The sequence below is a fragment of the Ornithodoros turicata genome, chromosome 5, assembly GCF_037126465.1.
Source record: "Ornithodoros turicata isolate Travis chromosome 5, ASM3712646v1, whole genome shotgun sequence".
Taxonomy (NCBI): Eukaryota; Metazoa; Arthropoda; class Arachnida; order Ixodida; family Argasidae; genus Ornithodoros; species Ornithodoros turicata.
The window spans coordinates 31,408,770-31,425,865 of NC_088205.1; the positions used below are offsets into that span (position 1 = coordinate 31,408,770).

At 44.9% G+C, this 17,096-nt stretch overlaps 1 protein-coding gene and 1 long non-coding RNA gene across 2 annotated transcripts in view; one reads left to right on the forward strand and one right to left on the reverse strand.

The window, feature by feature from the left end:
* The window catches only part of LOC135394289 (leucine-rich repeat-containing G-protein coupled receptor 5A-like), a 372,926-nt gene extending 356,308 nt beyond the window's left edge, over nt 1–16,618 (reverse strand). The window contains exon 1 of the mRNA XM_064624974.1: nt 16,268–16,618. Coding sequence (XP_064481044.1) covers nt 16,268–16,581 — 314 coding nt within the window. The 5' untranslated portion in view covers nt 16,582–16,618. The remainder of the gene's footprint in view (nt 1–16,267) is intronic.
* LOC135394290 (uncharacterized) lies at nt 66–16,859 on the forward strand. The gene is made up of 3 exons (XR_010422817.1): nt 66–135; nt 3,020–3,158; nt 16,270–16,859. It is a non-coding gene; the product is annotated as an uncharacterized LOC135394290 (long non-coding RNA).
* Nucleotides 16,860–17,096: the final 237 nt, after the last annotated feature.

Below are 17,096 nucleotides of genomic sequence, written 5' to 3' on the forward strand. Positions count from 1 at the left end.
CGCACACATGACACACGCAAATGAGATATCACACACGCGAGTGCGTCGTAACTGATGGAGATAGTAGTTCATCTGGTCGGCCACCGGAGATGTAGTGCTGTGAAGATTCAGCGTACAATTCCTGCGGCGTCCAAGGTATTTCTCTCGCACCTCAGCATATGCACGACAACAGATCAGGATGTGTCTGATAGTTCGTTTAGCGGACAGTGTCCGCTATCCAGATCTTGTATAACTGTAATTTAGTGAAAGCGCATTCCGTTCCAAAATGGTGAATTGGGCTACTTCACTCTTAAAGATGAACTTCACCACATAGCACGCTCCTAGCCAACCATCACCCCGAATGACAACGTTCTCGCCCTAGATTTGTTGAAAACGGGAGGAGGATCCTATTTTGTGTCCATTATGCACGGCACAAAATAGGCTCCTCCTCCCGTTTTCAAGAAATCAGGGGCGAGAACGTTGTCATTCGGGATGGTGGTTGGCTAGGAGCGTGCTATGTGGTGAAGTTCATTTTTAAGAGTGTTGGCAATGGTAACATTTGTATTTGTTCCGTCAATTAACGTTGTGGGAAACGCGTCTGTTTGTCAATCTCTATCATCGTCTTTGTGGCGCTTTTCCTTGATCATGCATCCTGTTCGCAGTCCAAAGAGCAGGACTTGCGTATTTCCAGCAAAGTCTTTTCAGTGGGAGATCTGCACTCCAAAAACGGAACTTCAACGCATAGCACGCTGCGTGCCCACACTCTTAAAAATGAGCTTCACCGCATAGCACGCTCCTAGCCAACCATGATCTCGAATGATATCGTTATCGGCTCTGATTTGTTGAAGTGGGAGGCGTACACCTTTTTCGTGAGAGTTATGCTGTTCATAATTGTCACAAAAAGGCGTACGCCTCCCGTTTTCAACAAATCGGGGCAGATAACGATATCATTCGAGATCATGGTTGGCTCGGAGCGTGCTATACGGTGAAGTTCATTTTTAAGAGTGCACCATTGCCACAAATGATAGGGTTATCGTTCGAAGGGGGAGGGGGCGTACTTATTTTTGTGGCAATTTGGATATATGATAATTGTCACAAAAAGGCGTACGCCCCCTCTGTCTACGAATCAGAAGCGATAACCCTATCATTCGTGACAAGGGTTGACGGTTCGCAGCGTGCGATTGCGTTGAAGTTCTATTTTTAGAGTGTAGTCGATTGTATACCAGTATTTTTCTGATCCCAGGGTGTTGTGCTTGTACTATCTCATCAAGAACAAATCGTCTGTCGCTGTCTCTTGCAGTTGGCAATCTACACTCTTAAAAATGAGGGGGGGGGGAGTAATGTCTGAATCGGCTCGCTGTTGTTGGGCGCACAGAAGTGGGCATTGTCACGACTATAGCACACACACACACAAAAAAAAAGACGGTAGATGGGATGAACTTAAAAATGGTGGTGGTGGTGGTGATGGTGAAAGGGCTCGCCGTTGTCGGCCTCACAGATGTGGGCAACGTCACGACTGACGCTCTGGGGGAACGGGGGGAACTTAAAAATGAACTTCACCACATAGCACGCTCCTGGCCAACTATCATCCCGAATGACATCGTTCTTTCCCCTGATTTCCTGAAAACGAGGGGGTGTACGCCATTTTTGTGGTATTATCCAGTTCATACTTGTCACAAAAATGGCGTACGCCCCCCGTTTTCATCAAATCAAGGGAGAGAACGTTGTCATTCGGGATGGTGGTTGGGTAGGAGCGTGCTGTGCGGTGAAACTCTGTTTTCAGAGTGTAGGGCTACTGCAGAGGTGCGCTGGAGATGCTTGGTCCGCTTTTCTCTTGTCAATGATGCCGTCGTGGGAGGGGATCCATTGAAGAGGAGTGTCTCCACCGATTGATTCATGTTGGGAACATGATATTCTGCTATACAGCGCGTTAAGTGCTATTGCACAAGGGCCAACACTGCCCTACACAGACACACACACAAACACAGACAGGCAGACAGAACTTCGCCACATGACACGGGTAACATTTATGTTAATTGTCACAGAAGGGTGTACGCCCCGGTCCCCGATGTGCCTCGATAGTGCTATGTTCTGTTTCTAGAGTTTGGATAAGACTATCTCGTCTAATATTCCCTTTCTCGCAATATACTCCAATATTTCCTCCTGGAGAGGAATGTGCAATATACTTACGGCGTTAACGTAGAATCTCTATGGTATACAACCCTAACTTTAGTGTTTTGATGAGGCTGCCTGTAAGCAGGGGCAGATCCAGACCCTCACTTTTGGCCGGGGGGGGGGGGGCGGTTTTTCTGTTGAAGTGTCTACCGGGGAGGAAAGAGGGGGAAACCTAATTTTCGGCCTCATGATTTGATCCGCCACTGCCTGTAAGGCTGACGTAACAAAAAGAAATGAGCTTCCCGCGTTTGTTTCGGTACATGCGAACATGGTTTCCAAGATGCGGGGATCGAGCCTTCTCTCCTACAAAAGGCTGACCAGCTCGTCCAGACGAGTATTTGAAATGGAATAAACTTCAAATACGCCACGAAGCCAGAACGTGATTGAGATATGGCGCAAGTACTTGTAAACGAAAGTAATGAAAGTAGAGTAATAAATACTTCAAAAAAGCATTAAATAACCATCTAAGATGCTAGAGCATAGATCGTCCAAGAGATAACTTTTTGTACTATTTATTTGTTTAAGTGTAGTTCTGATTGGCTTGCAGTAAGGGGGGGGGGGGGGGGTATCGTTTATTGAAAGCCCAGGACGCACTTTCCCCAGGGCGTCAGTCGTGACGTTGCCCACCTCTGTGAGGCCGACAACGGCGAGCCCTTTCATCACCACCACCACCACCTTATTGAAAGAAAAAATAAATAAAAAGAAAGAGAGGGCGGCCTGCCTGCCGAGACGGGCGGCAAGTTGCCCCAGGGAGAGAGAAAAGAAAGCAAAGAAAAAAAGGGAAACACGAAAAAACGGGACACACGGGCAGTAGGAAACGGGAAACAGGCAGTAGGAGGAATTTCGAAATATCTGTTATTTTCAGAACTTCAAAAGTTGTGAAACAAAACGTGATGTCGAAACAAACAGACAACCTGGTCGCGAGGAACTCAAGATACGGGACCTCGTGTTCTCTATAGCCGATCCTGCTCACGGATGTCTCTTCAGCATGCAATTGACGTAAAGTAAGTTAGTCTCCATCTTTTACTTCAGCAGCATTTCAGCAAGAAAAAGTTAATTTTGAAATAACATCTGTTACGCTGCTTGCGTTGTTTCGTTACCACTTTGTCGTTGTTTCGTTACCTCTTCCTCCGCTGTTTTCGTCACGCGGGTGGCCGTAACATGACAGTACACAAGAACGGAAACAATTCCCCTCCCGTTTCTGTCCCCCATTAGTGAATTTTAGTACGATGTTTTTCGCTCAAACGAGGGGGGGGGGGATATGTTTAATGATAACAAACAAACAAACAAAGAAACAAAGAAGAGGAACGAGGGAAAGGTCAGCCAGACAGGGTGTCGGCTTGCTATTCCCCCCCCCCCCAAAAAAAAATAAAGAAACAAAAAAAAAAACAGAAAAGAATCAGAGAGAGAGTACCCAGGCGGGCATAGTCCGGTTGACAGGGCGACCAGTAGGTCGGTTGCAGCGACGTAACGGCGGAGCAGTCTGGTGACTACGCACTGTTGGGCGCGCTGCACGGGGCCGAGTATCACTCTTAACTCGGTACCCTTTAGTAAAGGGTAAAAAATCGCAATATTTTACCCTCTATTTCAGAAGCTACCAGGTACCCTCTGAGCGACCCCTTTTATAAAAGTTACAAGGAAACCCACTAATTAGAGGTTACGGCCTTCAATCCAGCACCTGCCCGTAAAGGTTACGCCAACGTGCGGCTTTTTATACAGGATGTTCATTTTTATTCGCAACAGAGTAGCGCTCATTTGGCATGTGGGGTATGTGAATTTTTGCTAATTAGTCGATCCGTAGTTACAAACACATGCGTCAGGAAATGTCGGAAATGTTTGTAACTACGGATGGGTTAATTTGCGAAAATTAACATAACCCATCTGTCAAATGAGCGCTGGTGTGATGCGAATAAAAACAAACACCCTGTGCGTGGGATATCGACAGACATTTACAGAACACACCAAGGTACCAAAATGAACCAGCAGAAAAGGAGATCTTGAACATATGTATATTACAAAAACAGAAGTCTGTCGAGAGGTGATACATTGTGCACAAGTGCGATTCTGGTGTGAGGAGAAACCATGGTCGCTTTACCATGTATGTGGAAAAAAGAACTATCTTCTAAGTGAGAAGTGTCGGCACAGTTCCCCCTGAAGTCGGCCCAGGACGCATACTAACCCCACTGTCCCCCACTCCTTCCTGCTATCCTCTCTCCGTCTGTCCACATCTGTACGTCGCTCATAGCCACAGTTGCTTCGCGGCGCTAACACCCAATCAAAAAAAAAAATTCTAAGTGAGAAGCAATGCATAAAAGTGCGAGGAAGCTAGCGAGTCAAAACAACTGACCTATGTTTGCTAAGCTGAACACACCCAACGAAATGGAGAATTGCAGCAGAAAAAAATTTATTCCACATTCGTGTTGCAGAGGCGAGCGCAAATGGCAATACAGTATTACATAAAACGCACACAACCTTGAGGAATATGAGTGTACAGTAACGCAGGAGACACTACATTACTGCGTTATCAGCGTTGGAGGCGCTCTGGGACGAGTTTGTGAGGTACTGCATTGCGCTGGTGACGGTATGTGAACCTGCATGTGGGATCCTGGGAACAAAAGTTTGGGCAATGAGAGTAACATTTACGGAACCATTCAAATCCGTACAAAGCACAAGGTACAAATCAAAATAAATGCGGGAAGGCGTTCACTCCGCGATTGAGTCTTAGAATATCGTAAGAATACAACAAGTAGGAAGCTGCGAATTATATATCTCGATGCATATATCCGCAGCTCGCAAAATGCACGCCGGTGTATTGACTTGGCGACCAAGTAAGAGCAGAAAAGTAGCAAGCGTAAGTGGCGTTCATATGCAGGGCCGCAAAACGCTTGCCATAATCACAACAAACATGCGCTAAGAGCTCTTGCTATCAAAATAACGCACGTACCTAGCACAAAATGTACACTTACCCAGTGTATGAAGTGTGTGAATTAGGGCTGCGGTGGTGACGTTCGTTTTCGGTTATATATTCTTTGCAATCTTCGCACTCACTACACTTTCCCCTCAGAACACCGAAAATATACTTGTTTGCTAGCGACATCTAGCTTTTCCGGTGTTCCTGACGATACTATGATAAACGCGAGGAAAACCACTGATTAAAACAGATTACACTTGTTAACGGACGGACGACGAGCGTTAAGCGTTTCAAGGAAACCGCTCTCAGTGTGGATAGACCTAGACCAGGCTAGGCTACGCAGCGAAATCGGAAATCTTGGTGGTTGCGGCATTGACAATTGTTTTCCACCCTTTAAAAAGAAACATACTATCTGTATTTCAGACTGCGAACTTATAATCTGTGTTCATACAGCATTGATAACATGTAGTTGACGTATAGGTGACGCTGAAACAGATAAAAAATAACAGCGTAGATTCGCAACTGTCGTCTCGAATGGGAGGCTGAAACGCGGCATTATGCTGAAAAACAAAAGGAAAACAAACGATAAGAAACTAACAAAGAGATTATCGTTGGAGATTTCGCTTAGAAGTTACAGTGTCGGAGTAGAGGGTACATTTATAAGTTACAACAAGCTGTTTTTGTTTTTTCCGAGATGTAACTTCTATTCGTGTTGTAAAGACATGACCTTGGTCGCTTTTAACCTCTAAATATACGTTACAGTGGTGTAACCTATAAGAAATCTCGAAATCTACGTCTATACAGAAGTTACATGTTTCTAAAAGTTACAATAAAAGGTACGGGTTTAAGAGTGTAAGGTCCGCAGCGTGAGGTGCAGGCCGAGGTGTGTGAGCTGTTGCTCAAGTGCGGCTCTGGCTGATGAGTAAAGGCGGCAGTGCAGGAGGAGGTGGGTAGTGTCCGCCACCACACCACATTTTGTGCATAGTGGAGAACCTATGTTGCCCATGAGGAACTGGCGCGATGGGGTCTTAGCGACGTTGAGTCGTAAGCGGTGAAGGAGTGAGCTCTCCCTTCGAGTGAGGCTCAGTGGGATGGTGAGCTCCATCTTGGGATCGATGGAATGAAGGAAAGTGCGGGCTGGGACGGCGCTCTCAGTGAAGAGGCGAGTGTGCTGGGCGCACATGCGGCGTACGTGGAGTCGGCATGACGAGGGTGATAGCGGGACCGATAACAATGGTGCAGAGGTGTGGGCCTGCTTCGCAGCGGCGTTGGCGGATGTGTTGCCGGGGAGGCCTGTGCGACCGGGGACCCACTGAAGCCAAACGCTGTAGCCCGCGCGGGCGAGACGGCTGAGGCACTGAACGATGAGCGCGCCAATGTCCTGAACAAGGGGGATCGAGAATGATGACAGCACTTCTAGCGCCGCCTTGCTGTCTGTGAAGATGGTCCATGGTGCGGGAACGGATGCCGAGATGAACTTCAGGGCTTCATAAATTGCGATCATTTCGGTTTCGGTGGATGAAGTCTCGTACGGGAGTTTAAACCCATGGCTGCACGCTGCGCTCAAACGATTCTTGAACGGTACCTGGGCTGACCAGTGAGATAAAGATATGGCTCAACGTCATGATTAGAGAGCGGATTTTTAGGCACTAACAGGTAGCGCTCTTTCGTCCCATAAGTCGTTCCAGGCCAAACAACCTTCAGAATCGTATCGTTTTATCTTCCGATTGGAGGGAAAATTGATACATAAAAAGGTAAGTGACCCCTTTCTCAGCTTAGCAGGAGACAGAGCGATATCATCCGTGATGATGATTGGCGTACTGCGTGCTATGCGGTCGAGTGCCCCCTATTAATTGTTGGCCACACAGAAGTGACGACGCCCACTTCTGTGTGGCCAACAACGGCGAGCCTATCCTGCCATCACCCCATATTAGTGCCCGAAAATCCGCTCTCTAGTAATGATGTCATGTAATCAGATGTAATCATCTGGTTTGGCAACGATAACGATTCACTAAAACTCGCTCGTATGACATACAGTTACACACTGACACTAGAACTTTCACCACAAGCCGGTCTTTTCCTGAGCGAATATTCCGTATACTAGCAAAACTCTATACAGGCTGCAATTTTCGAAATTTGCATATGCAAACTGGCACAAGTACAAATAAAATGGTTGCAATGCGAACGAGCTGGTGAACCTCGTCTATAGTTTAAAACCCCCTGAGACAGTATTTGGCCCGGTCCTTCAAGTGAGTCAGAGGCGTCACTAGGATGAATACTGACTCTCTTCTAAATGAGAATACCGTGCACATATTTGCGAGCACATAGGAAATAACAATCTTAAAGGAGCTCCGGAAAGATCTGTTGCTACCACAAAACCTGAATTCTCTGAGAGCTCAATATTTCGGCACTCACGTCATCGAGAATATTTGATGTGCAATTGTTCTATCTATACACCTGCAACGAAATACAACACCAACACCAACAACAATAAATGAAGGAGAAGTGATGATGACATGGGATGGTTTCCCGTGGTAGCCACAGGACCCTACACCACTTCAAAGAGGTTAACATGAGAGAATGAGCGAAATAATAGACTGGTATACTATGTGAAAATGAGCTTTGTATTGACTGATATTTCAACGGCCCATATTTACCTCATTCAGAGTGTCGTTCGTAAGCAAAAGAAGTATACAGCTTATACAGCATCTTCCCTACGTCTCAACCTAACACTGACACGTCTTCAGCAGACGGTATTGACGACACATCAATCAGTCAATCAATCCTTTATTTCCTTTTCATGTGTGGAAGAGAGAGCAAAACACATGGTTGGCATTGCTCATCTGAGCCCTCTCAATGTTTATTTTTTGCAAACCAAACCAGTTGAGACTATATTGATTTGTCCAATCAACGCTGGAGATCGTTTGAGGAGACGAATGAGAGGCCTATCCGCATTTCTTGAGAAGGAGAAGAGAGGGTAAGCTGCGGCGTATAAATCACGAAGGACGCAACGCATCAGTCCCTTTATATTGCTGTCACAATAACGGCATCCTTTATGATATTCTTGCACTTTAATTGCGTGGCCAAAACCACTTCCACAAAAACCGGAAGCTACTGACAATGACATCACGGCAGTGCTGGCTATTCGGTGGGAAATGGAGTTGAAACATCGGGCACTGTGACTCTGAGTGTTCTAATAAAACGTGTCACAGCATTTCCAGCTTTAGCTTGAAACGTACGTACGTGTATATTAGTAACGTATAGTCACCGAAAGGTAACAGCAAACAATGCACCAGAAGAAGAATTAGGAAGTATAGCATAACATACAGTGGTGGTGAGGATATGAAGTACCATGTGTAATTAATGACTACAACCTTCTCAGTAGGCTATAATTATCTTTTACTTCTACACTTTAAAAATAGTGCTGCACAGCATAGCACGCTCCTAGCGATAATCGTTTAAGACATTAGTTTTTCATTTAATTTGTTTTTCAAATACACTGCCAAATACACGTTGTATTGGGTACATATCCACAATAAAGATGACGATAAAATGCGGAACAGAGAACCCGTCCCGCTTCCGGATTTTCAGCTTTAGTTGAAGATGCACATTGTGTAGACCAAAAGTTAATAATTCGGGGGGTAACTTCGCGAGACAACTGTGGGTTCGTTAACGCCTCCAAATCTCGACATACGGTGCGGAAGACGGCGTGTCTGAGCAGCTTGTACCCTTCCACCAAGTTGCCACCGTCCTCTGCCGGGTTTGAACCCGCGATCTTGGGATCAGACACGCTAACGGCTGAGCCACCGAGGGCGGCTATACCAAAAGATTGCACCAAAATCAGCACTGGTTCAACCTTACGAACGTACTTTCGTCTCCGAAAAAGCGCAAGTAAAAAATGTAACAACTCTCCGCGGTCGCCCCTGTACATTTCAAAACGGTCTGTACTTCATGTCCGTACTGCCCTTGTCCGATACTTTCCTGTCAAGTGCTAAGTGCCGAGCTCGAAAGCCAATGAAAGAATTGGGGAATACCTGGGGGGACTTTCGCGTCCAGAGAAAGTACGTTAGTTATAATTGAATACTAACTATTTTTGTGAAGAAAGCGCATGGCTGACGTAGAACAACAATAAACGATGGAGAAGCGATGATGACATGGGATGTTTGCCTGTGGTAGCCACAGATCCCTACCCCACTTACAGAGGTTAATATGAGAGGATGAATTAATAAGAGGACATAGAAGAATGCCCTCGTGATGAGGGCTACAATCCCCATTTTTTTCTTTCTTTCAATCAATCAATCAATGTCGATAAGTCATAAGAAATCACAAGGAGCGTTATGTGATTGCTGTTTTTGGAGTGCCGCAAGCTCTGGTTCAACGAAAAGCAGCCAAGCACCCTTCTTGTCTATAAATTTCAAGGAAGAGTCCTATCAAAACTTATACTAGTAAGTTTTGGTAGGACTCTGTCTTGAAATCTTTGAAATCTTGAAAACATCTTTTAAGAGAGCCTCTTAAAAGATGTCGTTTGCTCCAATGATAATCTATGCACGAATGACAATTACCATGTGGTTGCGAAACAAGATAATGAACACATTCAAGTCAGTGCACAGCGAGGATACAAACGTGTAAGTAATTTTTGCTTGAATATCTAATATCTCGTACTACACTCTAAGAAAAAGGGGTGCGAAAACGTGGTAACTTCTATAGTTACCACCTAGGTCAACATAGCGCCTGATAAAGGGTGTAAAAGGGTGGTAAAAGCAATTATCATATATCCAAATTGCTACAAAAAGGCGTTCGCCCCCGTCGCTCACCGAATCAGAAGTGGTATCCCTATCATTCGTGGCAGAGAGTGAGCTAGCAGGTAGAACTTTGCAACCTTTTAGGCACAACATATTTTTTATTTTATTTTATTTATGCTTGTTACGCTACATCGCCTTGCGGCATAGGGTAGCGGGGGTACAAAAACGAAAAATGAACATGAACATAACATTACAGCAATCACAGCAATATCACACGCGTCAAAGCTGAGAAAACCAAACTAAAACTGATACACTTCACTGCCGAATACAATGTCCATTAACCCAATCAGTACTCTTTGCATTATTAAAAGTAAAATATGGCTCTTGTATGAGTATGAAAGAGGAGAGAAGTTTACGGTAGTCTATATGAACTTTCCTGTACACTGTAATTCCAGTCGTATATAGTTTTCGGAAAAAATGAATGCCTAAAAGCGTATGTTTTGCAATGATAGGGCCTCAACTTCCTGTGGTGGTCTAATCTTGGTGAGATAAACGTAGGAGGGCTCAGATACAAATCCTTTGAAATACCAGTCCTGTCATTTACGATATCACACAAAAACTTAAGTCGCAGTTGCCTTCTTCTCAGCGATAAGGTATCCCACCCCAACTTTGCCTTTAATTCAGTCACACTATTTCGGGCACCCATACAGTTAAATACCATTTTTGTAGCTATGTTTTGAACCCTTTCAAGTTTTTGAATCAGTGTAACTCCGTGAGGATCCCATACTGTACAGGCGTATTCTAAAATCGGCCTGATCATTGTAGTATAAGAATCGCTTTTAGCCTTGAAATTAGCCTGCCTGATGTTGCGATAAACAAAATGAAGCATTTTTATAGCTTTTGCAGAAACATAGCTTACATGCGAGATCCATTTGAGGTCCATCTCTAAAAATAACACCTAAATACTTATACTCCGAAACTATTTCTAGGTTGGAAGAGCATAACTTATAACAGAACGGAATCTTTCTATTTTTTCTTGTAACATTCATTGCTTTGCATTTGTTTATGTTTAAGTTCATACCCCACTTCTCACACCAAGAAACAATGCCATTTATGTCATCTTGAAGTATTTGCGCGTCCGAAGCAGTTTTAATTTCCCTATATAATACGCAGTCACCGGCAAATAACCAAATTTTGGAACTAACAGAGAACGTAATATCATTAATAAAAATAAGCAATAGTAAAGGTCCCAGAACTGAACCCTGTGGGACTCCTGGGCGCACATGACACTTCGAAGACTTTTGGCCTTGGATTACTACGTATTGTGCTCTGTCTTTCAGATAGTCCTTAAGCCATATATGCGACAAATATTACCCCCTGAAAGGTATAACTGCTCCACCCTTTTTTCTGAGAGTGTAACCAGCATGCCCTGCACTCTTGAAAATGAACTTCATCGCATAGCACGCTCCTATAGCCAACCATAATCTCGAATGATATCGTTGTCTGCCTTGATTTGTTGCAAACGGGAGGCGTACGTCTTTTTTGTGACACTTACGCTCTCCCCTCCCCCCTGTTCTTTTTTCTTTCTTTTTTTGCTATAGTCGTGACGATGCCCACTTGAGTGCGGCCAACAGCGGCAAGCTACTTCGACCCTTCCCCCCTCATTTCTAAGAGTGTACAAAAAGCGTTCCAATAAATTACGGTAATTAACTTTATGATTGGTGAAAAAAATAAAACGTGTAGTCGTCGTGGCGACATAACACGACGGCAGCTGTTGCACTGCTAAAAAATAATCGCATGCGATACGTCAATTGAATGATGTCTCAGCCACTATACAACGTTACGTACGTATAAAACGTTCGGAGGGGGTTTAAATAAGAATATCGCTACGTTGTTCAGACAAGCGACGAAGTTTTCGCGTTATCTTCCGAATGTCGGTGGAATGTTACTTCCATCCCCGGCCTCAGTTTTGCTGCCATTCTGGGAACGGCAAATGTGTTGCTCGGAAGTGTTCGTACACTGTGGGGGAAGAGATGATGAATGTCCGATGGGCTCATATCGCCTAGACTGGTAGGTGTGGAAAAAGCTCCCCACGTTTGGCACCAGAACGTGTAGCTAGACGTGCTCCATCTTAACTGTTCCACGAGACAGTTCCAGAGAGGTGCACGTTATATGGGAGATAATAAAATATGTGCGTTCCCGGTTTAATTACTCAAAACTAAACGATCGTACTGATAACGAACAATTTTTTATGCTTTTGGTACGCCGTAAAAAATTCCCACGTTCGCATCGGAACTCTACGCTGATCCATGTCATAGCTACGGTTTCTTTTTTCTGTCTCTCTCTCTCTCTCTCTTCCACGTGCTTCTGCGTGTTCCTGGCTTTCCCAATCTGGCTGGATATTTATGCACAAAGCCTAGCCAGACGGGGTAGTTTATACATACAGTATCTATGAAGAAAAGCAAACCTGGTAGTTGCGAACGGAGATGCAAAGTAATTAAATACACGTAATAAAGTTACTGTAATGAATTACTGTACTTAAATATTTCCAAAAATGCCTAACAGTAACTGTAATTTAGTTCCTGTGTAACTTGTACGCAACAGATAGCAACACTCTGCTGTGGTTTAACGATTGTGTTGTAAATTTCCGTCCTCGATATTACTGAGTTTTAGTGCGTCGTACGCTATCGCCTTTGCGTGCGTAAGGAATAGCGTGGTGTTTCTGCGTATCGCGCGAAGCCCTGTTTATCTTTTGCGCGTGCGCAGAACCACCAACGCTATCCTTGGCGTATACGCAAAGGCGATAACGTACGATGCACTAAAACTCTCTATTGTTTCCTTCCAACGGCGTTTCTACTGCGGTCATGTTTTCCATTTTTCTAGTAGCTACTGCTCTAGCACATGTTCCATAGCATTCATTTAACACATAACATGCTCTAACAATTTCCTAGCTGTTTGTGTGGAAGCTCATCACACCGAATCAATTATACAGATATTAAACTTCTCTTTTCATAAATTTGTTTTACGGTGGTATTTGTGCACTACTCTGATGATGAGTGCATCTAGAGCTATATACCGACTAATTTAACATCAATGTTAGATGTACTTTCTTGCTCCTTTAGGCGATGTGTTTTCTGCACACAAGTTTCATTGTTCTCATAAACATTCATATCACCTAGTTCGATGTGTAAATTATCGACTGCTGGCACGAAGAACATTGTGTCCTAAATACGTTGCGGGAGACGTTGTAATTTGCCCATTTTAAAGGGACACCGCCTTAATTAACTCGAGAGCAACTCAATTACCTTCTGGTTTCGGTAACCTTTCCTGAATTACTTTCCTAAATTACTTTCTGAGTCACGTAACTGTTATTAACTTAACTACCTGTTCTGAGCATAAAACATCTCGCTGGTTCAGCTGGTCAGACATCTGAAATAATAGATAGACAATGAATATTTGAAGCTTTTTTGATAGATGAGGAGCAGGAAAAGTGTGTTAGCATTGCGTGTGTCTCATTGCTGGGTAAAGAACAGGTTTCTTTGCGACATTGCAGGCACCTGTGTGAGTTGATTACATCTTTCACATCTCCATTTCTTTTCTCCTATCATCATCATCATCTTGATTAAATCTTTGTTGAACGCGTGCGCTTTATGTGCGTGCGTGTTGCTTTTGCGTCGTCGTGTGTCTTTTTAGCGCTTCTACCGTTTAAGATCTTCTTAGAAGTTTGTAGTAATCTCTGGCTGCGAGTTAGTAGTCGTCCTGTTTGCTATGTCCCGTTGTTGGCTCTTAAGCTGACGTCATCCATATTTACGATAAAATATTTGCGCAATACGGAAGGTAGTTGTCTTCACGAAGATTGCCGTTTCACTTATTTCTGTTCCATACAGTTTATGACTGTGAGCTTCCAGAAGCCACTTTGAACGTTCACAACCCATTCTAATAATGAATAACTCCTATACCGAGGGCAGCGTGTATGCTACACACGTGATGCGAACGCGTAACGTTATTAAGCGAGAGTGTCTATGAAAGCATATCGGAATAGCGGCATGTGAGTACCAGCAGGTGGCGCTAATCGAGGACGGCGACCCCGTTGGCGACCCAAATGAATTTGAAATATCCGTCGAGCCACTTAGCTCTCTAAAGAGACGACGCTACGTTTCCGTCACTTTCTCGCACTACGTTTGACAGCTTATTCCATATTGGAAATTTAATATTTCTCCTTCGTTATGGGGCATGCACATATGTTATCCTTCGGCCGTCAAAATGAGATCGAGTTGAGGACTTGAGCCGGTGATAAGCTCTTGTGCCTCTGCGATAAAAAAAGCTTTAAAAAAAAGGGAGATCGTAAGGCAACGGTTATAACGGTATAAACTCTAGAGCGTATTTCGTAGGCATGTAATTATAATATAATAATATACGTTGCAAAGGCTCTTCTCGGTGGGCGTGTCAGAGGGTCATCCCGTTCCCTCACTCACGCTATTTAGGCTTATTCTCAGCTCGCACTTTTTCGTGGTCAAGACGGGAATATTCATTATGCCTCCATTTGGCAGTAAAGTCATACACGTTCAGTGCCATATATATTTCACATTTTTGCGTCCCTCCAATAGCGCATTCTCGCGTTGAGGTAACGCATATCTCAGGAACACTGATAGCTCGGAACATCTCTTCTTGTTTTCAATAAAAATTGCTTGGATACACCAAGACGCGCCACAGTGACCAACTCTATCCCAAATGCTTCAAATAGTTCTTAATCTCGTATGATATGCCAAAATAAACCAACATTACTCGTAAATATAAGTGTAGAGCAGCTGGCCCCATGGGCGCGACCTACGTTTCTATGTTTTTTTTTTGTGTGTGTGTCCTTTTTTACATCTGTCCATATCTATCCATAATAACCCAGTGTACCGACGGTAAACATCTGCGGTTGTGATCTTTCTCATGTACCGTGTGTGCAGGTTGTAATATGAAAACCGAAGCAAATACACAGCGAATAGTGACATACCCGGAGCAATTACGAAGCGAATAGTTACGTAACTGAACCGAACAACGCGCCTTCTGTACAGATATACTTAACAGAATCCGGATCAGGCGCGAAACTAGGGAGAGTCCGGATATCCTGACCACCACTCAATTTCTGTCGTCCCACCGTGCTTCAATTGACTCTAGGCAGCGACGTAGCGTGCTGTCAAGAGGAGGACCCACCATCAGAACAATCCTGGGTCCGACATCCATGATGCGTGTGTGATATGTGCGTGCGGATCTTCGTTACTCACTTTATTTTATACCCCCTCTACTGGTAGGTGTATTCTTGGGATTACCGTTGCAGCTTCGTCCCTATTCGGACTCGGTTTGGAAAACTCAGAGAACATTCGAATGTGTATTACGATTATTCAATCAATCAATCAATTTATTGAGCTCCCAAAAGTTCCATACGGGCGTTACATGGGAGGAGCGGGTTACAGGAAGTGAGGAAAAAAATAATACATAGAAAAAAAGGCCGTAAAACAGCAACAACGAATGGAAACAACAACAACAACAACGCAATACAAGTAGCTTACACAAGGTATCGTAAATGACGCAAGATTTATACACTGGATATTGAATTACGAAATTGAGACGGGTCAGGTATGGTAACGGGTCAGTTATGGTATTATTAGCTTCGGTGTCGAAAAAATACGACTATTCGCACAGTCTTATTGTCATGGGATTAGTGGTAAAGAGAGCGGGCCAGAAGTGCGAATCTGCTTGCAGAGCACGACTCCCACCTGACGTCTCGATTAAGTGTTGTGATGGGGCATTGCTCCGACCCCATAGTGTTTGTACGCAGAAGTGGTGTTACCCGGACACGGAAGGGCAGTTCCGTTCGAAATTGGTTGCATGACGTATATCACCGCTGTCGTGGCCCAACAGAAAGTAATGGAGCTATTTGAATCCACGTTACCGAATATCCCACAACGACAACGAAGACTCGCTTATTTCATGACGGACAAGTCCCGATTGCAGATAAATATATTACTGGCGGTTCCAAAAGTTGAATGTGCGCTGTATGTGGGTTTAACTGTAAAAACTTCACCCGAGACGTAACCTGAACGGTACATGGGCTGTCATGCGTGATTTGTCAATACGCCAGCCGTATCCTGTAGTAACTTCACCCCCATGCACGTGTGAAACACCTGTGATAGAAAACTTGCCCTAGTGGGGCCTCCCTGCCACGCAACAGGCCAAGGCTGTTTTCGTTGATAACCACGGAAATAAGTACTAACATCTGAAATGTTCACGGCGCCCATCAGCTCGTTCGGTACACCATCCCAATGACGCGCGTCTTTTTCACTTATCGAGAGCGCCGACCAATTTCATGGTTGCAAATCACGTCGCGAAAAGGGGTCGATCACATGGACGCGTTTGTTTACACTGTTCTACGCGTGTTCTCTGTTTCTAGGGCAGATTTCGATCTACTTACAGGGCGACGACCGCCAAGTCTGGCCTCCCGGCCGGCACCTGGCTCAGCCCTGAAGCCGAGCAGTCCAGCTTGAGGACATCCGGAGGCCCAGAACAACGGCATGACAGCACCGCAGAACCGCAGGGGTGTTCCCCGCTGGACCTCGTCGCCCGCGGCAACAACGTCACTAACAGGAACAGGACGCTCCACGGCAACATCACATGGCTGGCGGAACACAAGGAGCACGCGTCGCTCACCACACACACACGCACGCACACACAACGGGCAACACCCGCTGCCGGCCGCCTGCCCGCACGGTTGGCCCTTGACGTCATCGATGACGTCGACAAGGAAGGGGGCGCTTCCGCTCGCATGACAGCGTGGTTTCGGTTTCGTGCGCGCAATCGATGAGGGAGAGAGAGGAGTATTTGCATGGGCACCGGGGGGCAAGAGAGACTCTCTACTCCTTTCTGTGTTTGTGAATTCTCGGCAGGCTTCGAGAAATTGACAAGAGTAGTACTTCGTTCCGTGCCCTACAAAACAGACATGTAGCGCTGCTCGTTCTTTGCTCAATATACTTCGATGCTTCGATAAAAGGAACCCATCTTGGCGCGTAGTACAGAGTATGGTTGTGAAATGGGTCTCTTAGTTATCGGAAATACGTTTTTCACTTGCAGTGAAAGCTGTAGGAAGGAAATCGTAAAATGGGGGCAGACTCGCGTCACTTCCATGTCGATAACGGGGAGTTGTTTTCCGGGTAGAAATGTTGACAGGGCGCGCGCCAAATAAATTTTGATACAAGTAACGCTTCCGTGTGCGTCCTTTTGTAGCATCGGTTATTAAATAGATT